The sequence below is a fragment of the Pteropus medius genome, unplaced genomic scaffold (assembly GCF_902729225.1).
Source record: "Pteropus medius unplaced genomic scaffold, Ma_sr-lr_union100, whole genome shotgun sequence".
In the NCBI taxonomy this organism is placed as follows: Eukaryota; Metazoa; Chordata; class Mammalia; order Chiroptera; family Pteropodidae; genus Pteropus; species Pteropus medius.
In genome coordinates, this window is record NW_024349800.1 from 2,675,153 (window position 1) to 2,702,706 (window position 27,554).

At 47.0% G+C, this 27,554-nt stretch overlaps 2 protein-coding genes and 1 pseudogene across 9 annotated transcripts in view; all 3 read left to right on the forward strand.

The window, feature by feature from the left end:
* Window positions 1-6,429, forward strand: part of MTMR14 (myotubularin related protein 14) — a 45,339-nt gene extending 38,910 nt beyond the window's left edge. Inside the window, exons 18-19 of one of the 5 annotated variants that reach the window (XM_039886648.1) lie at window positions 2,580-2,735; window positions 5,830-6,426. In XM_039886648.1, the coding sequence (XP_039742582.1) occupies window positions 2,580-2,735; window positions 5,830-6,013 (340 nt within the window). In that variant the 3' untranslated portion in view covers window positions 6,014-6,426. Of the gene's footprint in view, window positions 1-2,579; window positions 2,736-5,829 lie in introns of all 5 variants that reach the window. The other 4 variants (XM_039886647.1, XM_039886650.1, XM_039886649.1 and 1 more) reach the window with 4 other exon arrangements.
* A 122-nt stretch (window positions 6,430-6,551) lies between these two features.
* CPNE9 (copine family member 9) lies at window positions 6,552-26,646 on the forward strand. 4 transcript variants are annotated; one of them, XM_039886652.1, is made up of 21 exons: window positions 6,552-7,756; window positions 8,296-8,336; window positions 8,456-8,502; window positions 8,610-8,713; window positions 9,196-9,232; window positions 9,455-9,457; window positions 9,720-9,796; window positions 13,397-13,460; window positions 13,576-13,679; window positions 13,932-14,036; window positions 15,849-15,890; window positions 16,229-16,304; window positions 16,417-16,470; window positions 16,856-16,917; window positions 17,612-17,658; window positions 18,607-18,788; window positions 19,058-19,185; window positions 23,505-23,607; window positions 24,192-24,249; window positions 24,626-24,699; window positions 26,260-26,646. In XM_039886652.1, exons 1-21 carry the CDS (start codon window positions 7,689-7,691, stop codon window positions 26,443-26,445), a joined length of 1,662 nt encoding a protein of 553 aa, XP_039742586.1. In that variant the 5' UTR covers window positions 6,552-7,688; the 3' UTR covers window positions 26,446-26,646. The 4 variants fall into 4 exon arrangements, with proteins under 4 accessions (XP_039742586.1, XP_039742587.1, XP_039742588.1 ...); XM_039886653.1 differs by lacking the exon at window positions 9,455-9,457; XM_039886654.1 differs by lacking the exons at window positions 9,455-9,457; window positions 13,932-14,036 and having other exon boundaries at window positions 7,689-7,756.
* Window positions 15,190-15,449, forward strand: LOC120621437 (small nuclear ribonucleoprotein E-like; annotated as a pseudogene).
* Window positions 26,647-27,554: the final 908 nt, after the last annotated feature.

A 27,554-nucleotide genomic window follows, 5' to 3' on the forward strand; every position in this document is an offset into this window, starting at 1 on the left:
ATGACCTTAGAAGCGACCTTGGCTCCACAGTTCTGCAGTTTGAAAGTAGCTTTGGCCCCATGTTTCTTCCAGTTCTATAGATAGGAGATTAGAGGAGATGGAGCTCAGGACACTTATTTATTTATTTATTTATTTATTTATTTATTTGCTGCTCTGTTTGTGTTTGAGTAGGGAAACAGGGCAGAAGAGTGTGGGGTCTTATTAAAGCAAGTTGAGTTACCGAGACCGACTTGAAGATTTTCCTTCTTTCACTAGGCAGGTACAGGTGCTCCTTTTTGGTGATCGTTTCCTTTCATCTTGAGGATCTTGTCCCCTCTAGCCAGCTAATCCAGACTGGCACTTAAAACACCTCACTGCTGAGCATAGCCCCTTGCTCTCAAACCTAGGAGCTGAAAACTTGCTTTGCAACCCTTTTTTTGGCAAAAGGCTCAAGTAGGAAAATTTCATTTGAAGTCTGCTCACTCTTGAAAAAGAGGCAAAAGATGTCTACTGTGATGGCTTCAATGTCCCCTGGGATCATTCACGCTCCTGGCTATCTGTGCTGCCGCCTCTATCCCACAGCTGTCCCTAGGCTGCTCCAGGTGCAGTTCTTGCCTTGTGGTGCTACCTGCTGGACACTGGAAAAGTAAAGGGAAGTGACTAGCCTAGGAAACCAGGAATCCTTGAGGAAAACTTCTCCATAACCGCATCCATCTGTCTATCATTTTCCCATTGGCAGTGTCTCTGATAGCCCTGAGGGTGTGGGGTTGGGGCATAAGAAACCCTCCATGTTCCTGGCCCCAGGAGTGCTTCATCCTACTTGCCTCTTGTATTCAGCTTCCCTTTCATTTCTTCAACACTCTGGTGTTGAGGATTTGTTTTCTCACAGACTATTAAAAGAAACTGTACCCTAAAGTTTGAACAGTGGGTGAGATTTGTGGAGCCAGGCTGACCTCAGAAGGGTTGTGTTGACTGAAGGCCCCAGCATGACCGGAGGAAGCATAGGGCAGGTGCCAAAATATGGGCGCGTGGCTCTCCCTCTCCTGGGCAGCTGTCTCTTTGATTTACATACTGCCTGAGCCCTATCAAGTTTCACTGTCTAGAAACAAGGAAGCCCTGCTTTGTTGGGCACTAGGGGCTCCCACCAGGTAGTAGATCATGTCCTGTGTTCATCCCTAATGCTACTGTCACACACCTTCCAGAGTTAAACAGGAATGATGAATGTGGCAGGTCTTTGTTGCAAGAGGTTCCGATTCATGGGGGCTTTAATGTAGAAGGCCATCTGTTTTCCCTGGTCTCAAGGTGATTTTGTTGTAGGACAAATCTGTTATCAAACTTGGCTTTAAAAAATCTCTTCTTGTACTCGCCGGCTGTGGGACCTTGGGCAAGTTGTCTTCACCTGTCTGGGCTGCCATTTCTCTGTCTCTAAAACAGAGGTGGTTAAGGATCACCTGGCTAGAGCTGCACTCAGTTGGCAGCTGCTTAAGGTTGGCCTTGGTGACCTGTGGGAGGGACTCACCTCAAATTCAGACTAGGAGCCTTTTACATCAGCCTGCTAGGTGGGCCAAGGTTAATGAACTTTTTTTTTGTTCCGCACCCTGTACACCACTATTCATGCTTCTGCTGTGTCTGGGTCTCTGTAGGAGCACCTTCTGCTATTCTTGAATTAAAAAATAAAGGGTCAAGCATCAAAGATGATACACCTTGGGCAGTAGGACCAGGGACAGCTGATGGAAGGGCCTTGTTCAATGTCTCCTTATCTCTTCCCCTCCACCCCTCCTCCTGCTGGCTGGGCTATTGCCTAGAGACAATGTAGAGGAGTTGGGTCTGAGTGGGGAGGAAATGGCAGTAGTAGATTCCCAATACAACTTTCCTCTCCCTGCACCCCACAAACCTCCATCTGAAAAAGGCCTGATGAAGCTGTCAAGTTGCCTGCCTGATTTATCCCTTCCCTCTGGGCATAGCCAGTGAGTTTGCTGGGTATACTTGTGAATACAATCTATAGCACCTGGAAGGCACTGCAGAGGTGGGGCTCAGGGCTCCTAGGACCTCACTTTTCAATCTAGGTAACTACCCTCCATGGTCCCCAAGAGGCTTGTTCTCCCACCTCTTTGACAGGACCTCAGCGGCCCCTGGGTTCCGAGTTGCCCACCCTGCCAATCTGCATGCTGGAGAGTAATCCTGCCTCCCTGGTTCCTGGGGCATCCAACCTTGCTCCTCTCCTTTAGGTGCTGTTGAGATTATACTTGCTTTATCAGCCACCAGGGCTGGTACGCCCTCACTCCAGGCTTTGGTTGCTGGCTCATCTCTTGTCACCATGCTTTACTCTTCTTCTTTTGCTCCTGTGAGTCTTTGCACGAAACACTGTCGTCACAGCTGAGCCTGCTTTACAGTCTATACTCGTCTTTCTCGGTCACAACCTTATCTGGCTGTTTTTGCACTTTTGGAAAGTGGTTGACTTTACAGATGCTTCACCAACAGAACCTTGCAGCCATGACCCAGGGCCACCATAGTCCCCAACCCCCACCCCTTCAGAGCCTCCCCTGTCAGGCATATGACTGACTGTGCATCATCTCCCCTCTCTCTCCTCTCTGCCCCAGATCAGTGGACCATCCCCTGCCCGGATCCTCTCTCTCCACAGACTTTGGCAGCTGGCAGATGGTAACAGGCTGTGGCAGTATTCAGGAACGGGCTGTCCTGCACACAGACTCCTCTCTCCCTTTCAGCTTCCCGGATGAGCTCCCTAACAGTTGTCTGTAAGTGTCTTGCTTGAGAAGGCAGGATGCTCCCCTGCCCATATTAAAAGCTGGTGAGCAATCAAGAGTGCTAGTTAAGAATGAGGCAGCAGCCAGACCCAGGGAGCTGGCCTGGGATTTGTGCCCCACTTCAGTGCCTTAGCTAAGTATACCTCCCTGCTCATTGACCCCTGAGGTATGAAGGAGGAGGCCTTATGGGCTGCTCAGGAAGTGCATTGGAGTATGCGATCACTCTCCCCAGCCTCCAAAACCCATCTACGGGTGTCGGGGCACACCCTGAGGGAAAGCTGGCTGGACTGTAACTAACTATAGAAGATTCTATTTCTGTCCAAGGCTTTGCCTGACAGGAGAATCCTTTGAAATCAGAACAAGGAGGTAGTGAAGATTGGTATATGGTGGAGACCAGAGCTGGGATGGAGCTGGCTTAGCCCGAGGGCTGTGATCCTCCCCAGCAGAACCAAGGCTTCCTTGCCAACCTCCCCCGCCCCCCCACTTTTGTCTTCTGCTTTTGCCCCTGGTCAGGAAAGAAAATTGGAGCAATACTAAATCCCAGGTCTATAAAATCCTCCCCCTCCAAGTCTCTAGTACTGGGCTTCCAACTCTCATAATGCATCCGCTTGAGTGGCTACCTCTGGCAATCACTTTCCTCCTTGCATGCCCTGCTGCTTCTTGGATGTCAGGTGCGGGGAGAGCCTCAGTGGCCTGGTCCTCAGCTATGGCTAAGGGCCTTCACCTCCCCACCATGGGCTGAATGAACTTCAGGTGCTGGGCATTCATCCCCACCACCAGGATCCAGCTTGTACCCACCAATGCTGACAGGTGGGAGGCAGGTTGCCCTGAAGAGTTGAGAAGGGTCCCTTGGAGGCCATTTGGAAGGGCCTAGACCTTAGGATTCCAGGACGGTACTCATAGGCCCGGGCTCTGCAGCTGGGGTGTAGCCCAAGGACTTTGGAGGCTGCTAGTGCCTGGCACAACCTCTGTAGCCAGGTCCTTAAATGAAAAACAAGATCCTTTAGGTTTTTGTTATCTGCACCTTTCTGTAGGGACTTAACTACTTCAGCCATACCGGCCTAAGTGCTGTCTCTGGAAGAAACAGACATCTCTGCCCCTCCTTGATAACACCCCTCACTTACCTGGCATTAGTCACTGAAATGGGCAACTATAGTCCTAGGTCCTACAATTTATACCTCGAGTAGTTCTCTGAGATCCTAGTTCAGAATTCTGGTTGGTTCTGGTGGTGCCCAGAGGAGGGCTAGGTTCTACATGATCTCATGGACCCCAAGACTGCAAGGTGGGGGTGGGGCCACGGTTGATTCCAGTGAGATCACACAATATATGAGTTCAGTGCTTGGGCTTTGTTGTCGGAGAAATTTAGTCTGCATACTAGCTGTTCTGCTCACCAGCTATGTCTTGGGGTGTCAGCCTTCTCTAAGCCTATTAGCTCATCTCTTGAGAGGGAATGGCGCTACGGGAGCTCCAGTCCCTGCCTACCTATTGCCTGCTGTGTGTCCTCAAGTATATTGCATATTCTCTCTGGGCTCCAGTCTTCTTTTCTTTAAATAGGTTGTGATCTTTCTCCTTCTGCCTCCCAGTTAGGGGGCAGTGAGAATGCACCCGTATGGACCTTTGGATGTTCCCCATTAATAGAAACTACTAATCTGAATTTCTCCTGGTTGTATGCTCTAAAGAAAAGCTGAAGAACACAGTGGTCTCCAGCCTATGTGAAACCTAAGAAGATCTAGGGCCATGTATCTCCCTCAATGCCAAAAAAGACTTTGGAGTTGTTCATGGTATTGCAGGAATCCAGTATCAGCTCCATTTTCTTAGTGCTGCTGCGTGAGCTATTTGACTTTTTTCCGCCCTAGAACCTGCTGCTGCATTTTTCTGTCTACCTCTGTCTCTGTTCTCTCTCTCTTTCTCCCCTCAGCCCCCCATGCTCCCTCTCCCACTCATCTCTCACATGCATGCACGCACACACACACATAATCTCCTTTCCCTAGGTCTGTTCTCATACTCAACCAGGACTCTCATTTATCTTCATACCTCCATCTGTTCTCCAGGCCCTGGGGCGCAAGTCACTTGGGCTTGGGAATTGCAGACATTTCTGCTGCTTTTGACAGATTCCTGGGAAGGATTACCCAGGGATTGATCTCTTTGGGAAAATTTTGGAGTAAGTTAGTGGTTAGGGCTAGTCTTGGTGCTTAGATGGATAGGAACATGAGGGCTCATCTTACATAGGTGTGTCACCTTTCTCCAGGGTACAGTTAGAGGGAATCCCATGTGAGTTCCTGACCTTTCTTCTGATTCCACATCCCTCCCACTCCTAGACTGTATAAGCTTTTAGACCAGAGGTCGGATGTGGCTGCTACCATAGGTCTCTCTATTAAAGAACCCTTCAAGGTGTTAAACAGCCTCATATGGAATTCATGCATGGATAAGCCTGAGTTTTTGTGCACTTGTTCCCCTTCTTGTAGTTCCACGCCAAGAAAAGAAGAGGGGTTTCTTATCTTTTATCTGTGATCAATGCTTGTAGAGGTCAGGGAAGGAAAAGGCAGCACCCCTCTAGCTGTTTACTTGGGGACCACAGTGACTAAAGGTGTAGCTAGAGCCTCGGGGTTTCCAGTGAGGACCCTGGCCTCTCCAGGGCACTGCCAAGAGTGTTCTCTCAGGATGCTCCAGGTGCTGGCCCCAAGAAAGGTCAACCCAACTTGGTGTCGGGAGTCTCTCCTTACAGTTAGGTCTAAGACGTCTGCCTCAGTTTGTTCTTATTAAGGAATGGAAGCCAACAGCTGTTGGAGCAACCGCCTTCCTGCTTGGCTTGCACTCTCTCCAGTCACAGAGATGGCGGTTTCCCATGGAAAGGCAGGCCAGTGCCCCAATAAAAGGTACTGCTTCTAGGTAGGAACAGTAGCCTGAGAACTGAGAAGAATGGTTTAAGAGGGGAACAAGGTCAAATATTTGGGGCATGACCACAGGACAGATGCTGGCCTTGTGCTGGGGAAGACAGAGGATAAGCATTGTAGCATGAGGATGAGGATGTTGGATCCTGCCCCAAGGTAATGCATTCATTCTTTCCCTTCTTCCCTCCCCATAGGCTTGCAGCCCTGAATGAGCGGGAGACTCGGCTGCAGGAGGTGCGCTCAGCCTTCTTGGCCGCATACAGCAGCACAGTGGGGCTTCGGGCAGCAGCCCCCAGTCCCTCTGGTGCCATTGGCGGCCTGTTGGAGCAGTTTGTTCGTGGTGTCGGATTCCGGGGCACCAGCAGCAGCACCTTATGAAGCAGCCAGCCCATGACAGTTTCCTGCTCCTCTCTCACCTGAGCCTTGAGCAGAATCAAAGCCATGCCCGGCCAAGGAGTGCTTCAGAGTCAGGGGAAATCTCACTCTCCCTTCTCCATCATGCACGTGGCAGCCTCAAAGCCAAGCAGGGCCAAGAATAGGGTTCTACAACCCGAGCTTCCTGACTGGTGATCGCCACCCCTCTTGACACTGCCTCTCACCCACCCTAGTCTTTGCCAGGATTTCCTTCAACTCCCAGAACTGTATGGGGCTTCCCTGGGGCCTTGTGGAGGCCAAGACTTCATGAAAGATGTGACCCCTTTGTCATTCTTGTTTCCTGAGGAGGAGGCTTCACCTGCACTGAGAATAGGCAGTTTGACACTGATAAAATAAAATCAAAGTCTTTTCGAACAGCAGCTCTCTGGCATCCTCATTTGTTTGCTGTCTTTGTGGAGTTATTTGGAAGGTTCTTACTGTCCTTGTGCTGTAAGAAGGGGTTAGGGGGTGGCAGATGAAGCAGAAAAAAAACTGGAGACTTAGTGTACCTCCTGAGCCATGATAGTCTCCTCAGTGAGGTGGGGATATATGGGCACAGGCTGTTAAGGTATAGTAACAGTCCTCGGGTCTGAGTGGGCCCTAATCATCTAGGGTGTCTGTTTATCTATGCTGATTCCTAGGGCTACCTGAAATTTGGACTTAGGGTTGCTGATACCTTCGTTTATCTGGGAATGCGGTGGGGTATTCGTTTTTAACAATTTCTTCAAGCAACACAGCCTTGGTACAGGTGACCTGCAGCCCCTGCCTATGGTGGAGGGACTGGTTTCTGGGGCTTTGGTGGCAGTAGTTGGTGTGGGGAGGATGGATCTGCATGACCATCACCCTCACCTACAGTGTGACCTAGAGTGGGTTACATCCTCAGTGTCTGCATCTCTAACACCATGAAGTCATGGGGGTTCAAAGAACTGGGCAAAGTGCTTTACACTATGCTGTTAGTCACCATTTACTGAGCTTTGACTTAACACATAAGAGGTCCATTGGTACAAATGCCCAGAGGAAGAACATAATACCAGCGAACATTTCTTGGAACTTACTGAGTACAATCCCCTGTGCTCAGACCTTTTCTCAAGTCGACTTTGTAAGATATTATGACATCCCAAGTAGGTGCTGTTTCGGCCTTTCTACTAATGAGAAAGGAGCCTGAGCCACAGAGATGTTGAGTAAGTTGCTCAAGGTCACTCAACGAATGAGAACAAATGTGTAACTTCCTATTCGGAGACCTAGGCAGGTCGGGATCAGGAAGAGAAAATGTCCCTATAGCCCACCGGGCGCCCCAAAACCTTCAGCACCGCGGACAGATGGGGGGGCGGGGGGCTGGTTTGACTGGCAGAAATGCGCCGGAAGGACTCCCAAGGTGTGGGTTGAAGTTGGGGTCTGGATGAGATTCCCGGCTGGCCCGAGGCTGTTCCAACGGGGCGGGGGCCACCCGCAGGGTTGGGCGGGGCTGTGTTGCCATCTGGAGTCGCTGCCGCTGGTGGCCACAGACGAGGAGTGAGCGGTGGGAGAGCACGCAGGGCTGGAGGGAGTGCAGCCACTGCCGCCGCCACCACGGCACATGGGCCGGCCCCGCCGCTGCCACCGCCCCTAGCTTTCCGCGGCTCCGGCCACCCGACCAGCCATGTCTCTCGGTGGAGCCTCTGAGCGCAGCGTCCCAGCCACCAAGATTGAAATTACCGTGTCCTGCCGGTGAGCGGGCTACCTGAAAAGGGCTTGGATGCTGCCCCAGCCCCAACCAGCTCCGGGGGCTCGGTGCAGACAGGAGCTAGACTGGGGGTGGAGCGGAGGGGGGGCAGAGGCGAGAAGCATACGGGGCTGAAAAATCAGACTCCGGGGAGTCTCTGGCAGGTTCGGGGAGGGGGTTTCCTTGAACAGCCCCACCCGCAAAAGACGGCTCACTCAGCCTGCGGGTTCAAGGGATGGGTCGCCGGAATGCAGTAGGATCTGGGCCTCTGAAGGACAAAGTTCTGGGGCTCACTCTCTTTCCTGGGCCCATGGAGACAGTGTGAACTCATACGCGTCAAGTCCGCAGGAACACGGTCCTGGGACAGAGATTTCCGGTGCTGTCCAGGGTGCTAACAACGCGGACCCACGGCTGGATGTAGTAATGGGGGAGGGAGGTGCGATTTGAGCCCCATGCCTCCCCCCGGGTACCTAGCTTGGCAGAGTCGAGGCAATGGGCTTCAGGATGACCCACCCTCTGTCCATCTGTCTGTTGCTTTTTCTAGGAACCTGCTGGACCTCGACACCTTCTCCAAGTCCGACCCCAGTAGGCAGCACCAGGGCGGGGTGCGGGGGAACTTGGTGTGCGGGTGCGACTGAGGAGCAGGGAGGGGGTGCGGACCGACCTGACGTCTTTCCCTCCCCTGCCCCCGCTCCCGCCTGCAGTGGTGGTGCTTTACACGCAGAGCCGGGCCAGCCAAGAGTGGCGGGAGGTGAGTCGGGGAATTCTCTCCCAGCCCAGAGCTGCCCCCGGGAATCACCTGCCCCTTTACAGGCCCCGTGCTGACTCCTGGCACCTTCCCTGCCCGCCCCGATCCAGTTCGGACGGACCGAGGTGATCGACAACACGCTGAACCCAGACTTCGTGCGCAAATTTGTCCTTGACTATTTTTTTGAAGAGAAGCAAAATCTGCGCTTCGATGTGTGAGTCCCGCCCAGAATTCTGGCTTGGACCACCTCGCCCCCCCCACCTGGATCCACCCTAAATTCTGGCTGGCTCCGCCCCCACTTGGCCTCCCGGGCTGGCTCCTCTCCCAGGCCCAGTTCGGTCCAATTCTGAAGGGCTCCATTCTAGTCTTAGCTCCACCCCCAAGTCTAGCTTGGCTCAGTCCTTAGGTTACATCCAATTCAGTTCACTACCCAGGCTTGGTCCTGCCCACAACTCTGCTCCTAATTTAACTCCGCCTGCCTCCGGGTCCTCCCATGTGACCCTCTGCCCCCCCAGCAGACCTCGCTCGGGGCCTGACCCTCTCTGACCCTGACTCTTGCCCCAAAGGAGATCCAGGTTAAATTCGGATTCAAGCCTTTCGCTCTACTCACAATTTTCACCAGGACTCGAAACACGACCCCTTTTCCAGGCTCTCTCCCACCAGCTCCGCCCCACGCTGGTTCAACTCTCTTTCCAGGTACAACGTCGACTCCAAAACCAACATCTCCAAACCGGTGAGCGAGCGTCCCCTTGCGGGCTTGGGCACACAGGCGGCGCTCCCCGTGCTAAACGACCCTCCTTGGATCCCTCCCACACCCTCAACCCTGACTCCACCTTCTTCTCCACCTTCTTCGGCCCGAACCCACACTCCCGGTCCTCCTCTCCTGCCTCAGTTTCCCACCTATGCCTCTTACTCATTGCTCCTTTTCCTTCTCGGCCGCTGCTGGGACCCGCAGAAGGTGAGGCTGAACCGGGCTGGGCAGGGTGAGGAGGGTGGAAGTGAGGAGTGGGATGGCATCCTGGAGAGCAGTTTAAAGTAATAGCAGGCCCAAGAAGAAGAGCTTGCCTAGGGGCACCCCCACACACTTTAAAGCGCAGGCCAGGCGATAGTTCTTGCGACGTCCCGCTGCCTCGGAACACCCTGGTCGTTGCTGCTGGGCTGGGCTGAGACTCTGCACCCCCAACCCCTCCTGGCCTCGCTGATTCCCTGTCCCGGTGCAGGATTTCCTGGGACAAGCTTTCCTGGCCCTGGGAGAGGTGATCGGAGGCCAGGGCAGCCGCGTAGAGCGACCCCTCACGTGAGCAGAACTGGAAGGGATGAGGGGGGAAGGGTGGGTGCTCCAAATTCTCCTCTCAAAGATACTGCTGACCTGAAAGCAGTGAAGGCTGATTCCCCCGGTCAGGAGATTTCAATGGTTCCCATCATCCTGTCCAGAAACTCTAGTCTTCAGGGTTTTGCTCAAATCAGTCTCAGGCCTGACATGTTTTCTCTCTCTTCTCACTCTTTTTCTAAGTCTGATTCGACCTTTAAGGTCCACTTCCAAGCTCTTCTCCTCCAGGATGCTTCCCCTCACTAAAAAGAGTTCTCTGTAATTTCCATTACTCACTAAATATTAGTATTTTGTATGCCATACCCTGTGCTAGGCACTAGGGATTTATCCATTCAACAAATATTACTGGGCATATACTCTGTGTCAGCCTCTGTTCAAGGGGCTTAGGTTGTAATAGTGAACAAAAGTTCCTGCTCTCAGGGAGTTTATACTGTAGAAGGGGAGAAGAGGCCTACAAAATAGACATAATAAATAAAGTAAATTACATAATATATTAGAAGACATTAAGTGCTAGGGGAAAAAAGGCAAAGCAGAGAAGAATTAGAGGGATTGGAAATGCTGAGCGGGTGGGAGTTGCAATATTCAACAAAGTGGTTAGGTAGGCCTCTTGGAGAGGTAACTTCAGAGCAATGGCCTGAAAGAAATGAGGGAGGGAACCATGCAGAATCTGGAGGAGGAATGTTCTAGGCAGAGAAAACTGCCAAAGCAAAAGCCTGATACATTCAAAGAGCAGTAAGAGGCCAGTGTGGTTGGAGTCAAGTGAGCAACGGGGGAAGAAAGGAGGAGATGAGGAGGTTGGAGAGTTAACAGTTAGGGCCTTAGAGCCACTGTAAGGACTTCAGCTTCTATTCTGAGTTGGGAATCACTGGAGGGTTCTAAGCAGAGAAGCGACATGACCTGACTATACTTTCAAAGATGATGCTGACTGCTGGATTTAGAATAAACCTAGGGTAGACAAAGGTAAAAGCAGAGAGCCATTTGGAAGGATATTACAGTAATCCAGGTGGTAGCAGTGAAGGAGGGGAGAAGTGGTCAGATTCTGGATATATCTTAAAGGTGGAGCCAACAGATTCCTGACAGATTGAATATGGATGTGAGAAGAAAAGAGGAATCAAGGATGACAGCAAGGCCTTTGGCCGGAACAACAGGAAGGATGGAGTTGCCATAAACTGAGATGCTAAAAAAAAAAAATTTTTTTTTTAAGTGAGAGAGGAGTAAGTTATGAAGGGTTTCAATCTGGAGTTCAGTCTGATTTGTGAAATTTCATAATTTTATCAGACATCTGAGTGGACATGCAATAAGATACATGAGTCTTAGATGCTCTTCAAGGCCATGAGACTAGATGAGCTCACCAAAGCAGTGAGCGAGAAGTGAGAAGACTAAAGACTGAGACTCCAGGAATTAGAACTAGAAAAGGAGACTAAGAAGGATCATTAATGAAGTAGGAAGAGAACCAAGAGAAGGTGGTATTGTCCTAGAAGCAAAGTGAAGGATATATGTCATGGAGGAGAGAGTGACTAACCATGTCAAATGCTGCTGCAGGTCAAGCAAGGTAAGGATTGGGAATTGGCCATGGGATGGATTGATTGATTGATTGATTGATTGATCGATTTGCTTTTATTATTATTGTATTTTTTGGCCATGGGATTTAGCGAGGTGGTGGTCACTGGTGACTCTGACAAGCGCAGTTTTGCAGGAGAGGTGGGGGTAACAGTTGGAGAGGTTTAGAAAAGAATGAAGAGAAGAAAGGGAGTCAAGGAATTTTTCAAGGGGTTTTACTGCATCCCCCTTGAGGAGAAAAAGAAGGGTGGCCGGAGAGGAAAGTGAGGTCAAGAATAGTTTTGAAATTTTTAAAATGAGAAAAACTATACCACACTTGTTCGTTATTGACATAACAAAAAGTAGAAACTAAAAAACTGACATAACAAAAAGATGGGAGAATTGTTGGAATGGTGTCCTTGTGTAGGCAAGCGGATGTGGAATGTAGCACACAGTGGAGGGATAAATAGGCACATGGATAGTCATTTATAGCAACGGTAGGAAGACACAGTTGTGTGAGTGAAGATACTGGAGGCGGGGAAGGAGGTGTGGTGGTAGATCTGTGGACATTCTCTTCTGGTTGTTTCAGTTTTGTCAGTGAAGTAGGAAACAAGGTCATTGGCTGAGAGTGAGGAGGGGGAAGGAGGCTATTCAGGTTTGAAGAGAGAGGAGTGAAACAGCCAAAACTGAAAAATGAAGGGACTTGGAATGTATAATATTATTAAGGACCTTCTTGAGGTTTGTGGTCATACATTTAAAACGAGACCAGTTAACGTGATTGTGCATTTTTCTCTGGCCATATTCATTTGCATAGATGCAGTATGGGTTAGGCAGAGAATTAGATTTAACTAGGGCTGTGGTTCTGCCAAATAAGTATATCAAACTAAGAGAAGGGCAAGGGAAGATAGACAGGACACAAGGTGGTGATTATTATAATCAGTGACTGGAATTTACACTGGGTGAGGAGGTGAGGGAGAACATCAAGGGGGGTGTGAGAAGGCAGTAGAGTAGGATTAAAGACTTTGTCCTGGATGTGCAGGCAAAGAGTCCCTGTACTAATCACACTTTTCTAACGCACAGAGTCAGAGATCGAAGAAGTCAAAGAAATGGTTCAACATTGTCATTTTAAAGGTGGGAAAAATCAAATTGCAAGTTGGAGGCAGGGCTCAAAGCCAGGACACTCCTGATCTAGCTTTCTTTCTGCCACACTTTGAAACCCTTGGGGGATCAGTGTTCACAGGCTCATATCAGCAAGGTCCCTTGTTGCTTGACTGCTTGGAGACCCAAGGCAAGTTGGGGGTTGAGTGTCCTGGTCTGCACCCTTCCTGCACATGGGTCAGGAGAGGTTAAGTCTTCTTTTGTCTTTTTTATTTTACTCTTCAACCTTCAGAAAGCACAGCATCTTTGACCTTTGCCCCAGGCCTGGATAGAAATTCCTCTCCCTCATTCAGTACTGTTATATCACACTCTACTTGCCTATTGGCTTTGACATCTCACCTTCCCCTGGAAGCTCCCTGAGGGCAGAGTCTAGCAAAGTTGGAGAGTACTAACTAGCCGATTCATACCTAGCACAGTGCCTGGCATATAGTAGATAACAGGATCTGCTTTGAGAGACATAAACACCTTCATATCTATAATGCTATTCCTTACCTGCACTCATTTAGATATCTTCACATCTTCACAGCCCTGAGACATGGGCATGATTTCCATTTCAGAGAAGAGAAAACTAGAGCCCAAAGAAAGGGGACATAACTTCCCCAGGACTCTCAAGCCTATGTCTTTCCTATGCTACCATTATGAGATGTCTGCCTAGGCTACATTAACTCCATCCTTCCAGACTGTAGACCCCTCTCCAGTCAAAGTTAGACCCTTCCCCACTAGGAGCCACCCAGGACAGAAGGGGACATACTCAGGGGACTGTCAGGAAATGGCAAATTGAATCCCTTGGCCCACCTAATCCCAGACTGGCCACCCCAATCCTTGTTGCCTACTCTCCCCTCCTCACAAAGAGGCTTTTTCTGCTTCCAGGGGTGTACCAGGCAAGAAGTGTGGGACCATATTGCTGACCGCAGAGGAGCTTAGCAATTGTCGGGTCAGTAAGGGCCACATGCTAGACCCAGGAGGCTCCCTTCTCTCCCCAAATTCCCTTTAGTGGGCTATCTGAGGCTATAGAAAATTTGAGTGTCGACTCCCAACTTTATCCCTAGGACATTGCTACCATGCAGCTGTGTGCAAACAAGCTGGACAAGAAGGACTTCTTTGGGAAATCAGACCCCTTCCTTGTGTTCTATAGGAGCAATGAAGATGGCACGTGAGTCACTATCCACTCCTATGGCACCCTGCTGCCCCACTGTGACCATGAGCCCAGTAGGGCTCTTAGGCAGAGCCTGGGCATGGGGCATCTTAGACTTCACCAGGACCTGAGTCCAGAATTCACTCAAAGCAGCACGCAATATGTGTTTAAGAAGTGGGAGAATTTGAGGAATCTCCAAGAGTATCAGGCCCTGTCTCTGGGCTCAGGCCTACCCCAACGGTTGGTTCTAATTCTCTTGCTCCTCTCCAGGTTCACCATCTGCCACAAGACAGAGGTTGTGAAAAACACATTGAACCCTGTGTGGCAGCCCTTCAGCATCCCTGTGCGGGCACTGTGCAATGGAGACTATGACAGGTCTGCTTTAGCATAAGCTAAGGAGTAAGGGAACCAAGGCCTAAGAGTGGGGTTCCTGGGCCCCAAAATGATGGCAGAAGTATCCTAATAATGTTGGAAGATCCTGCTCAGTGAGACAGAGTTTCAGTCATGGAGAAGGGTGCAATGGGAAGTAGATGGATAGCCACATGGATGGATAGGCGGATGGGTGGGGTGGGTGGTGGATGGATGGATGGATGGATGGATGGATGGATGGATGGGTAGATGAAAGGGCAAATGAAAAAATAAATGAGCAGATACATAGATGGATGGATGGATGAGCTGGTGACTGGATGGATGAGTATATGGATGGGTGTATAAGAGGATTGGTGGGTGAGTTGATAGGTGGATTAGTGGATGGACAGATAATGGATAGATTAATATGGATGGATGAGTAAATGGATGAATGGATAAATGGGTATATGAAAGGTTGATGTATGAAGAGGCAGAGGCATGATTGGAAAAACAGGAGGATAAATAAGTGGAGTTACAGGTAGATGGATGGACAGATGAATAAGATGGTAGATGGAAGGGTAGATTAGTTGATGGGTGAGTATAAAGAAGATGGATAGGCTGGCCATATGAACTAAGAAATGGGCAGTATGGAGTAGGTGGGTGGGCACATAAATGGATGGTTATATAGATTGATGGAATATTAGATGGACAGGTATCAGATGGTTGGGTGTTTGGTGAATAGATAAATGGAAAGACAGATGGATGTTTGTATGCATCAGTGAGTCAGTGAATGGCTAGATGTATAGTTAGATGGATGGACAAAGATAGGGACTGACAGGTAATTGAACTGGCAAATATATAGGTGAATGGGTGGCTAGATAGAGAAATGGTTGAATGGACTGCCACATTCTTAGATGGCCATATGGGGATGATTTAGGCATAGTTAGTTCAGAACAAGGTCTTTGGAACCAGGATGTCTGAGTTTAAATCTAAACTCAGTCACTTACAAGTTATGGTCCTTCGTCAAGTTACTATTTTTTGTACCTCAGTTTCCTTATCCAAAAATAAGAATAATAGTACTTACTTTATCAGGTGGTTGTTAAATTAAACGAGATGATCTATGAAAGTGCTGAGAACAGTGCTTGGAATATATATATTGAGACCCAATAGAGCTTCCACCATGGCTTACTGTGGCCAGGGCCAAAAAGTGAAGAAGGTGATGGTGCAGCCCCTCAACTTGATCTTCAGATACTTCCAAAATAGATCTCGGATTCAGGTGTGGCTTTATGAGCAAGTGAATATGCAGATAGAGGGCTGTATCATTGGTTTTGATTAGATGATGCATAAGAGATTCATTCTAAAACAAAGTCAAGAAAACAGCTGGATTGCATCATACTATGAGGAGATAATATTACTCTGCTCCAAAGTGTCTCTAATTAGAAATAATTAATAAAGTGAGAAATTAATGAGAAAGCAATAGTTAATGTTTTGTAGGTGTCCTTTGTTAAGAGTATAGTTCTTCAACATTTATTCATATTGCTTTGATTACTCTTGTGTTATTACCAGATGAAAATAAATGCTATAGGATTGTTTTTATTTAAAAAAAAAAAAGACTCAATGAGTGGTAAAGAATAGCAATAGTGGTACAAATAGCAGTTGTAGTTGTATTGGTGGCAGCAGCAGTAGACGGTTGGGTATGTGCATGGATTGATGAATGGGAGGAAGGTTGATGAAAGGACTAATGGGTGGATGGGAGGATGATCTGTGTATGATTATGGGTGGGAGTGTCTCTAGGATTTATCATACACACTCAGCCTATGTTTATCTTCTGCATTTCAGAACAGTGAAGATTGATGTGTACGACTGGGACCGGGATGGAAGGTAGAACTGCCCCCCATGGTACTGCTTTCTCCTGTACTTAATCCAAACAGTTACCTATAATAGGTAGTACATTCACTAGGAACCCCAAAGTGGCTTTGGGAGCCAGAAAGGGTGATGATAGATGCCAGGATCTTGGATACAACTGATCCTCTCAGTTGTCTCTCTGGCACACTGTCTCTTCCCTTCTCTTCGCTTTAGCTTGGCCCCTCTTTTGGCCTCTGTCCCAATGCCCCCGCAGCTCAAGTAGAGGCAGAGGATAGTGAGAATAAAAGGCTGGTTTTAGGGCTGGCTCCAGGCCAGCAGCTGCTGCTGCTCACCCACAACTGGCCTCATTGCAGCCATGACTTCATCGGTGAGTTTACCACCAGCTACCGGGAGCTGAGCAAGGCCCAGAACCAGTTCACAGTGTATGAGGTGAGAACTCCAGCCCTGCTCAGGTTACCCAGGTCCTCTCTCCAACCCACTGTACTCAGTCTGTACTTCTCTTCCTCTGTTTCACACCATCACCGTTCTCTTCTTCACTTAGGTACTTAACCCTCGGAAGAAATGTAAGAAGAAGAAATATGTCAATTCGGGAACTGTGAGTGTTTCCTGGAGCTCTGGCCCTCCCTGGATCCTTCTGTTTCTATTCCCATTGACATAGCATGACAAATGTTGGGGATATAGGAAGTCTGTGGGCACAGATTTCTTGGATTAGTTATGTTTGGCATAAGGTGGCACCATTTAAGTTTTTCTTTTTTTCTCACCTGTGGAAATGTTTTGATCTTTACTCTTTTGCAGAATGTTTTTAAACCTAACTTGTATTTCTCAATTTAATATACTTTTGGAAATCCAAATATGTTTCCATCAGCTTCCCCTTTTTGTCCTTTCTGAAACTGGACAGTGTTGGGTGCATCATGCCTCTCTCCCTCTGCCACCCCAATTGCCTTTTCCAAAGTAGCAGGGCTGCCTCTTCTGTCCCACAGGTGACGCTGCTCTCCTTCTCTGTGGACTCTGAATTCACTTTTGTCGATTACATCAAGGGAGGGTGAGTCAAAAGCCAAACTCTGGGCTAAAATAATGAGTTCCTCCCAGTTCTGAGCCTCAGTTTTCTTATTTATGAATGGTCAGGGTCCAACGAGATCATGGATATAAACTTTAAAATATTTGGCAAACTATAAAGTGCTCTGTAAAATGCATAATGTTGGTCATTTTAGTTCTCTTCCTGGGGCTTCATCTCTAGTTTCTAGTCCCTGCTGGGAGGATGCCAGTAATCTGACATCGTCAAAGAATGCCCCAGTAATCTGACTGGAACCCAGACAAAAGTTATGGACAGGCAAGAGGAAGAGGCTGAGAGAAAAAAAAAAAAGCCTGGTTCAGTGGAGGCAGGCAAACCTGGAAAATGTACTTTGCTTCTCCGATCCTCGCTTTTCTCCTATGTAAAATGGAGATGTTAATTATTACTTCAGGGCTATAGTAAGGGTTAAGTTAAACTACACCTAATACACTTGTCACACAGTAGGTATTTAATTCTGCTACCCAAAGTGTGCTCCACGGGCTAGAAGCATCTGCATCACTTGGGAGTTTGTTTGAAATGCAGAATCTTGGGTTCACCCAGACCATCCAGATCAGAATCTACATTTTAACACAATTCCCAGATGATTCATATGCACATTTGTGTTTGGGAAATTCTGGTATGAGTACTAGTCCCTCACTTCTCAATCCATCTACTTCCCTGACAGGACACAGCTGAACTTCACAGTAGCCATTGACTTCACAGCTTCAAATGGTGAGGCATGGATGGGGGAATGGGATATGGAGGAATTCTAAGGAAGTCCTTAAGGATTGGCCTGGATTTCAAACTAGGGATAAGAGTTCAACTACCCAGGAAGTCGAGGCTTGAAGAAAAGCCCAGCCAGGCTCGTACTGGGGCAGGAGTGTTGGGGGGAAGATTATTGGGTATAAGGGTGGGCAGAGGGTATAGGAAAATAGGTGGGTAAATGGGTCAAAAAAGTTGAAAGGGTAGATAGCTCAAGAAGTGGATGAGTAAATAAATGGATGGAGAGAATAGGGGTAGAAGGAGAGACAGATAGATGAATGGGTGGTGAGTAATGACTAGGTGGGTAGACAGGTGAACAGAGAGGGTAGATGAGTTGGTGAGTGAGTACAGTAGTATGTGGATGGGTATGTGAATGGACAGATGTTTAAACTGGAAAACAACAGGTAAGTAGATGGGGAATGAATGAGTGGACAGGTGGAAGGATCCATATGAGGATAGACAGACAAGTGAATGAATGGAATGGATAGGGATGGATGGATGGGTAGGTAAAAGAATATGGCTGTATAGAAAGATGAGAAAGGAAGAGAAATGGCAGGTGGACAAGTGGGTGGATGGATGGATGGATGGATGGATGGATGGATGGATGGATGGGAAGGTGGGTGGACAGTTGGATAAGAGAACAGGAAGGCAAATGGATAGAGATGGATAGGTAGATTGAAAAATGGATTTATGCCAGCGGATAGGTAAATGGCTGTATGGGTAGATGGATAAATATATGGATTGATGAGTAGATAGATAGATGAATTTATGAATGATGGGTAAAATAATAAGGGAGTACTAATAATAATAAGGTAAAGAGTAGATGAATAGACAGGGAGATAGATGCATACAAGGATAGGCAAGTGAATATGTGGATGAGCAAGGTGGCCATGAGGCTGGGCTCCTGTGTCCCTACAGGGAATCCCCTGCAGCCCACCTCCCTGCACTACATGAGTCCCTACCAGCTCAGCGCCTATGCCATGGCCCTGAAGGCAGTGGGAGAAATCATCCAGGACTATGACAGTGACAAACTCTTTCCAGCCTACGGCTTTGGGGCCAAGCTGCCCCCAGAGGGACGGATCTCCCATCAATTTCCCCTGGTACGATATGGGCCAGAGCCTATACTCCATGTCCTGGCTTCTGGCCTACCCGAGTTGACAAATTTCTTCTATTTACATTTCTCCTAAGGGTCACGGACCTGTAAGGAGCAGGAAGCTATGATAGGGTAGAAGAGCAGGGAGGGGAGCAGGGCTGGAGTTTAGAGGGGAGCATGAAAGGGTGATGGGAAAAGGAAGGAGTGAGCTGGGACCAGAGCACTCTTGGGTATACTCCACATGGGCTCAGCCCAGCAGGGCATCTTCCCTGACAGAACAACAATGATGAGGACCCCAACTGTGCGGGCATTGAGGGCGTGCTGGAGAGCTACTTCCAGAGCTTGCGCACAGTACAGCTCTACGGGCCCACCTACTTTGCTCCTGTCATCAACCAGGTGGCCAGGTAAGGGAACCTGGTGGGAGTTGGGGAGAATGAGGGGACCCAGACAGGGACTGACTTCCCAAAAATAATCAGGACCACTCTTGGGTGGACTTGGGCTTTAAGAGAGGCTAAAAGTTTGTGTTGGCCAGGCTCTGGTATAAAGAGGTTACATTATGCCTTATTCTGGGCGGAGATGGTGTCAACAAATTACCCTAGTCCCATTCCCTGGGAACAACCCAAGCCTCAAGTTTGGGGGAAAGAGAGAAGGGCCCATAGCACAACAATTAAGTTAAAAGCTTTGGCATTAGATCTTGGAGTGATCCTGGCTCCACCACTCACTAACTATGTGACCTAAAGTAATTTAGCCTTTCTAAGCCTCCATTTCAACCCTGCAAGTGGGTAGAATAATGGATAACAACAGTACCTTCTTTATAGGGTTATTGGGAGGTTAAAATTAAATAACAATGTAAAAATTAGCATCTGGCCCATAGTAAGTGCTTAATAAATGGTAGATTAAAAATAAGAGTAACTTCTAAATATAGAAGAGTAACTAAGTTTTCAGAATAAAAATATACAAAGTAAAGAAAACCTAAATCACATATCAAATTATTTTTAAATGCAAATAAAATTAAATGACAGAACTAAAACCAAACATAAATTGGATAAGCTCACCTACTAAAAGATTCCCTGATAGAATTTTAAAAAGTAAACTGTACTGCATTCTGAATAGAGACCCAACTAAAAAAAAAGTACCCAAGAGAGCTTGAAAGTAAAAAGATAAAACAAAAAAATAAATAAATAAAAGTGGAAGGATTTCAGAGAGATTTATATGTCTGTCCATAGCCTTCCTTTTTTCCTAATAAAGATTTGTTTATTTTCTAATTCATAAAAAGGATATAGTTTATTTAATTGTAAAAGTAATATAACATTGCTGTAGAAAATTTCAAGGATAGAGAAATAAGAAATCACCCAGAATACTGCCCATGGGAATGTGGATGTACATATAGTTCTTGACAGTCTTTCCCTTATGCATCAAGAATTGCAGTCAAATTACATGTACTATTTCATTACTGATTTGTTCACTTAATATTGGAGCCTGAGCATATTCTTTTGTTATTAAACAGACTTAAATATTATCTTAGGCAAGTTCACTGACTCATTCATTCATTCATTCATTCAATAAACATTCAGCAAAGGGGCAATGTAACATGTTAACTTACTAGCTGTGTGACTTTGGGCAAAACTCTTAACTCCCTGTGCTTGTTTCCACAATTGTAAAATGGGGATAATAATATCCACATCATAGCAGTGTTGTGAGGGCTAACTAAATTAATATATCAACCTCTTAGAAAAGTACCTGTCACATCATAAGTGCTACAGGTGTTAGCTATTACTGTTACTATTATTATCATTATTACTATTCAAAGGGCATCTTCCGTGTGCTCAGCTCTCTGCTGGGGCACTGGAGACTCACAGATGAATCAGATCTTGTCTCTGCCCTTGGGAGCTCCCGCCTTGGTGCAAGAGACAGAAATATAAATAAATCATTACCTTCTGTAGTCCAGAGCTTTGCAGACTTTTCCAGTAAGTCGCCTGTCAGCAAAGACAAGCGACTGCTTCCCCCAGGGAAATCTGGGGGCACAGCCGAAAGCAGCCAGACTGAAAAATGTCTTTGAAGTCCCTATATTTTATCTTAAAAATTCATGCACATTTTACATTCTTCTCACACAGTGTCCATGTTTGCTTTAATTTAGAAAAAAATAAAAAGGTGTTTGAAGTATACTTAGAGTCATCTAGCTTTATCCACAAGGTCATACAGCAGAATGGATGCTCCGGGTATTCTGTGGCCTTGGGTCCCCCTGGGCACACGAGCTGGTACCCTCAAGGGTGTGAGAACCAATTTAGGATAGATAACCCATCTTGGTGGGTGGTATCCTAGACAGTGGAGGGAGAAAAGGGGAGAGTATAACCTAGTCTGAGAAACTCAAGGCAGCCTACTCATGGAGGGGAATGTATGGCTGAGTCTAGAGGGCAAGTTGGACTTTACCAGAGACAGGAGTAGAGTAAACCTGGTAGAAGGAACCGCATGTGAAAAGCACACTGGCATGAAGAGGCAAGCTCAGGAAACAGTGAATAATATACTAGGACCAGAATGTGTGGTGTATACAGAATGGAGGCGTATCTAAAGAGCAAGATGGGAATGGAGAGTGAAGTCATCAAGAACTCAGACTTTAGGCTCTGTTGGCCAAGCATGGGTTTGAACTATGGTTTCACCATCCCTTGGGGATGCCACTTAATGTCTCTGAACTTCAGTTTTCTCATTTTTAAAAGAAGAATTAAAAAAAAAAAACGAAGAACAAAAAAATAGGAAAAAAAATGAGCCTCCCTCATAGAATGGTGATGAGGATTAAATTAGATCATGTATGTCGAATGTGCAGCTATGATTTTGATGATCACAGATGACTCTTTGTTTTTTCCTACACAATAGCCAAGTGGGGCACAGACTGGCCTCCTCTAGCCAGTCACCCATCTCTAAGTCTAAATGGCCCTGGTAATGCTTGGTATCTATAGGAAGCCAAAGATGTCCCTCTGATACCCCTATACCCTTCCATGCCTCCCACTGCCCCTGGCTCACAAATCCCTTCATGAGTAGGCCTTCACCCACTGCGTCAGCCTCATCTCTCTTCTATAGTCCTATATGTGCCACCAGAGCATGCTCTCTGTTGGTTTGAACATGTAAACCCTCTCTCTGGAGCACTTTTCCTTTTACCTTCCCATCTCCCCACTACCACCTTCACCTGGCTAACTCCTACTCATTTTTCAGGTCTTAGGTTAGATATCATGTCCTCAAAGGCCTAACCTCAATGTATCTTAATGGTGTAAGCATCCATCTCCCCCAGGACAATATCCTATTTTCTGCTGCATGCTCAGCACTGAGCTTGGTACCTGATTCATAGCAGGTGTGCCATGACTATCGGTGAAATGAGTGGTTGAAAGGAAATAGTACCAGTCCAAGTCTATGAAGAGGCTGTGGCCAGAATTCGGGAAGGGAGCAGGGGCTACTAAGGAGGATTATGATCCAATTCCATCCTAGGCTCTGGACAAACTGAACCATAGCTATTTAAATTCTCTACTCATCATGCTTTCCTCTGATTCTTATATCAAGCTTCAGTACCAGCACAGTCCAATAGAACTTTCTACAATGATAGAAATGGTCTATATCTGTGATGTCCAATGTGGTAGCCACCAGCCGCATATGGATATTGAGCACTTAAAATATGGCTCGGGTGAACAAGGAACTCAACGTTTAATTCTGTTTAACTTAATTAATTTAAATTTCAATAGCCACATATGGCTTAGGAACTACTTTATCGGATAGTATAGCCCCATCTTTTCCAACCAATGCAGAGCCTGAGACTGGAAGTCAAGAGACTAGGGTCTGCCATGACCTGTGTGCTCTCTTTTTCTTATTTATCAAATAAGTGAACTGGACTCAATGACTTCTGAAGTCCTTTCAGATAGAAAAATCTTGGATTCAAAGATTGATACTAAGAGAAGGAAAAGGAGTTCTGGGAGTAGCTATTAGACTGGCTGAGGACCCAGCAGCCCAGACAATAGGATATGGTCAGCAGAAGGGGATAAGGGAAAGAGAATAAATAGGTGAGAGAAGCAAAAAAAAAAGGAGGCCTTCAGCATTTGGTCTTGTTCCTGTATAAATACCAAAATATTTCCAGGAGCCGAAAAGCCCTGTGTGGTCTGGCTCCTGCTCTACCTCAGCTACATGGTCTACTCTGCTTACCTCACTTTCTAGGCTTCAGACAGGGTGGGCTTCCTTCAGTACTAACACAGGACCTTTGTCCATGTTATTCCCTCTGCCTGGAATGATTCCCCCTTCAATTAGCCTCTGGTTCATCCTTAAACATTGTTTCATTAAAGAAGCCTTCACTGACCTCCTGGACTACATCAGGATCCCCTACTATACACTGTCATAGCAGCATCCCTTTCTATCACAGCACTCATCACAAGTGTAATTTTATACCTATTTCAGTGATTCTTGGATCAATGTCTACCTCCCTTGAGAGGGCTGGGATAGATTTGTTTTTTCTCGTGGTGTACCTTCAGTGCCTAACACAGAACCTACCATAGTAAGTGCTCCAAAAATGTTACTGAAAGGATGACAAACAGGGGGAGGCAGCCAGGTCTGGGGAAGGAGCATGAGCTTCAGAAGCCCCAGTCCTTGCCTGCTGCTTACACTCTGGCTGTGGAAATTTTAGGGGTGGGGTGTTCCCCTTGGCCTCTCTGGGCTTTCAGCTAGATTCTTTTCTTGGCCTCTTACCCAGGGCTGCAGCCAAGATCTCTGACGGTTCCCAGTACTATGTTCTGCTCATCATCACCGATGGGGTCATCTCTGACATGACACAGACCAAGGAGGCCATTGTCAGTGTGAGTCTGAGAAGGAGGGCTTGGCAGGGAGGGGTCACTGTTAATAACTGTGAAGGGATTGAAGTTTTACCCTACTTGCAAGCTAACAAGTTAGCCTTCCAGTTTCATGGATGCTGGCAGAAGACACAAGACTAGTGGACTTTGTTATTCCCAGCAATAGCAGTAGCTCAAGTATCAGCATTTTCTCTGATTCTCTAAGTCCCAATTCCCAGAAGATGATGTGAAGAGGGCCAGATTACACCTGCATCCACAGTCAGTTGCATTATAGGACAGCAACCTTGAACTTAGAGAACCCAAATCTTTTATAATGGGCAGGAAGCATGCCTGCCCTTTGTTCCAGTGTAAGACCTTTTATTATACTGGACAATAAACAAAACTGCCATTTGTTCTAAAGGAAGTCACTGTATTTTTCAAGGCTGTTTGATATGCAGGCATCTCGGAAAAGATAGTCTAGAACAAAGGGAATCACTGCCTCTGCTTGCAGGATGTACAGAAATGTGACACTTGCACAGAGAATTGCCTTCTATAGCCACCTCCCTTATAATAGCTGCTCACCCCAGCCCTCTACCCTCTTTCCCTCACAGGCCTCTTCACTGCCCATGTCTATCATTATTGTTGGTGTGGGACCAGCCATGTTTGAGGGTGAGTACAATGGGGGGTGTCCATGAATGAGACCAAGAACTGGGGAAAATAGAGCAGAATTTGGGCACCCAGGCCTGCCTTACAAAAATGATGTATGGTTGCTTGTGTTGGACCTTGGCCAAGTCACAGACCTTTTCTGAACCTGTTTCCTCATGATAACCGAGGCTGTTGATATGAATACTTCCCTTCTGGGATTCTTGGCAGGATGGAATGTGTGGGAAGGCAAAATAACTCCATAACAATGCCTAATATTTGTAGGACTTTGATACAACCATTAGGCATTCTCATGATGACTCCAAAGGGGAGCTAAGAGGGAGAGGGGCAGAATGGGTTGATGTGGGAGAAGCCAACCAGCTGAGAGGTGTCTTTTCTGCAGCAATGGAAGAGTTGGATGGTGATGACGTGCGCGTGTCCTCTAGGGGACGCTACGCAGAGCGGGACATCGTTCAGGTAGACCTGACCAGGGAGAGGAAGTCATGGTGCTGAAAGGCATGGTGCGAAGGACAGGCTAAGCTGGCAGCCACCCTACCTTACTGCCTTCTTAATCACCTGCCTTTCTCCTCCTTACTCTTTCAGCCTTCCTGCATTTATTGAACAAAATCTTTATGAGAAACAGGCAGGTTGTTGCAGCCAATGTGGATCCATAATGTAGGAGATCACCAAAGTCCCTGCCCTCTAGTGGAGGCAACCAATAATAATCACACAGCTAAATATCTCATTAGATTGTGCTAAGTGCTCCAGAGAACAGCAAATGCCACTATGAGAGCCTATAACAAAGAACTGCCTATAACAAAGGTAGGGTAGGCAGGGAAGGCTTCTATGAGGAAATGATATTTGAGCTGAAACCTAAAGGAGGATATAAGCATTACAGGCAGAGGAGCAGCATGTGAGAATGCCCTGGAGCTCAGAAGAATTGGCCCAATCATGGAAAAGGCAAGAGGCCAAGGTAGCAGGATCACAATAAGAGAAAAAGGAAGCCAAGACCTTGCCAGTCATGGTGAAGATTTGGGGTTTTATTCTAAAATAATTGGAAAGCTCTTGAAGAATTTTACATAGGAAAGTAAGATGGTGAGACATCCATTTTAAGAGGATCTCTGCTTCATGGAGGGTAGACTGAAGCAGGGTGAGAGAGAAGCCTTTGAAGTAGTAGAGGAGAGACAACAGGGATTTGGAATGGGAATGGAAGCAGTGAGGATTGAGAGAAAAATCAGGTTCAAAAGATTATATTTAAAAATTTTTACAAGAGCTGATGATTAAATGATGTTGGAGCATGAGGAGGGTTTCAAGGATGATTCTCAGTTTTCTAGCTTGAGCAACTAGGTAAGCGATAGTCCCATTTATTGGGAAGGAAAAAGCTGAAGGAGGAGTAGATCTGGCAGAAAGGGCTAGAATTCAGTTGTGAACACATTGGGTTTGAGGTATCTAAGATAACTGAATGGAGATGTGATACAGGCAACTAAGTATGTAGCCATGGACCTTAAAAAAGAGGTTAGAGATGGATATATAAAGTTGGGAGTTATAAGGGAATAGTTTTAAAAGTCAGGAAGTATATAAAATCACCCAGGAAGAAAACTGAGAGAGAGAAGTACCAGTTTAGAGATCAGGTATACCCAGAGCAATTGGGGAAGGGGGTGGGGATTGGGAATGAAAGCATCCAGAAAGGTAGGAGAAAATCCCACAGAGTGTGGTATGTCAACAGCAGGGATGTGTCCAGGAAGATTATGGCCAAACATAATGGAAAGCTAAGGACTGACAATTACTACCTACTGGATTGATTGGGGAACATGGGGCTGCTGACAACATTAGCAAAAATAGTTTCAGTAAACTCCATGAAGCCAAACTGGAGTGGGATGAGGGTGAATACAAAGTGGGAAAAAAAAAGTGGATGGGGAGAAAGCAAATGTAGAAAGCTGTTCAAGACAGAGGGAAACAGCGTGATATTTCGAAAGAGATATTATGGGTCCTCTCTCCTGGTCACCACTCACACCTGATTATCTGTGCCTGTCCTAGTTTGTCCCTTTCCGAGACTATGTTGACCGATCGGGGAACCAGGTGCTGAGCATGGCCCGACTAGCCAAGGACGTGCTGGCAGAGATCCCAGAGCAGCTGCTGTCCTATATGCGCACCAGAGACATCCAGCCTCGTCCCCCACCCCCTGCCAACCCCAGCCCAACCTCAGCTCCAGAGCAGCCCTGAGGAGCCAACTTATCCAATGCCTAGCAGTCTGCCTACCTGCCCACCCACTGCTTCTATGAAAGCCAGAGGCACCTGAAGCCCTGGAACTCATTGGGAGGCCAGCTTGGAAGATCAGTGCTGGCTGGTCAAGTCCTCTGCCCCCTCGCCACAGAAGGGTCTGGCGCTGTCACCATTTCCCTGCCTTCATGCCAATAATAAAGCTCATCTTTACCTCTGTTGCACGAGTCTTGGGGAGGGAGGCTGGGGGACCCAGAGCCTGGCACCACACCAAGAGGAGGAGGGAGCAAGGATGGCTTCAGCTGGGTTCATCCCCATCCTAATACACAGCCATCCAATAATTTCTTTAGACATTTAAATACTTTCAGAAATGGTAAGTGAAACTGTGCATGCCTTTGTATGTTTTTTTTTTCCTGAGGAGCGAGGCTGTAGCATTCATCAGGCCTTCAAAGGGGTTCTTGACCTCAAAATGGGTTGGCTGTAAAATGACTGTGTAACTCTGCTCTGACCCATTTATTCCGAGTTTTTTGTATGAGGATAATAAAAAAAAAGCTAATATGTTGAGTATTTACGTATCAAACACTATTGCTATGCGATTTATAATCATCATCTTATTTAATCCTCACAACAATCCTGTGAAGTAGGCACTATATTTTATCTCCATTTTATACGTGAGGAAACTGAGGCTCAGACAGATTAAGTCATTTAATGAAGAGAGCTCATCAGTTTGACTCCAGATCCCAAGATCTTAACTAGCAAACATCTTAAAACGTTGATTTTTATTAAGATGGTTTTTGGAAGACATTGTATACAAAAACACGAACATTATAGTGGGTTGAATGCAAGGTATGCATTAAGATAAAAATAGAAGCTTCCAGACCCTTTGGTCTTTGTCCCACAACCATGGAAGACCCTTTCACGCTTTTCTTTGATGGCAAACTGAAGAAGTTCAGCAGCAAGCATTGTTTAACATGTGGACTCCCTCTAGCACCCAAGTTTCCCAAAGGCAATAAAGCTTCCGAGCTCTGCTTTAGAAATAAAAAATTTGAGGTAGCGGGAATTTAACAACTTGCCCTAGTTCACAGCTACTTAGTGGCCCAGTCACATTAAAA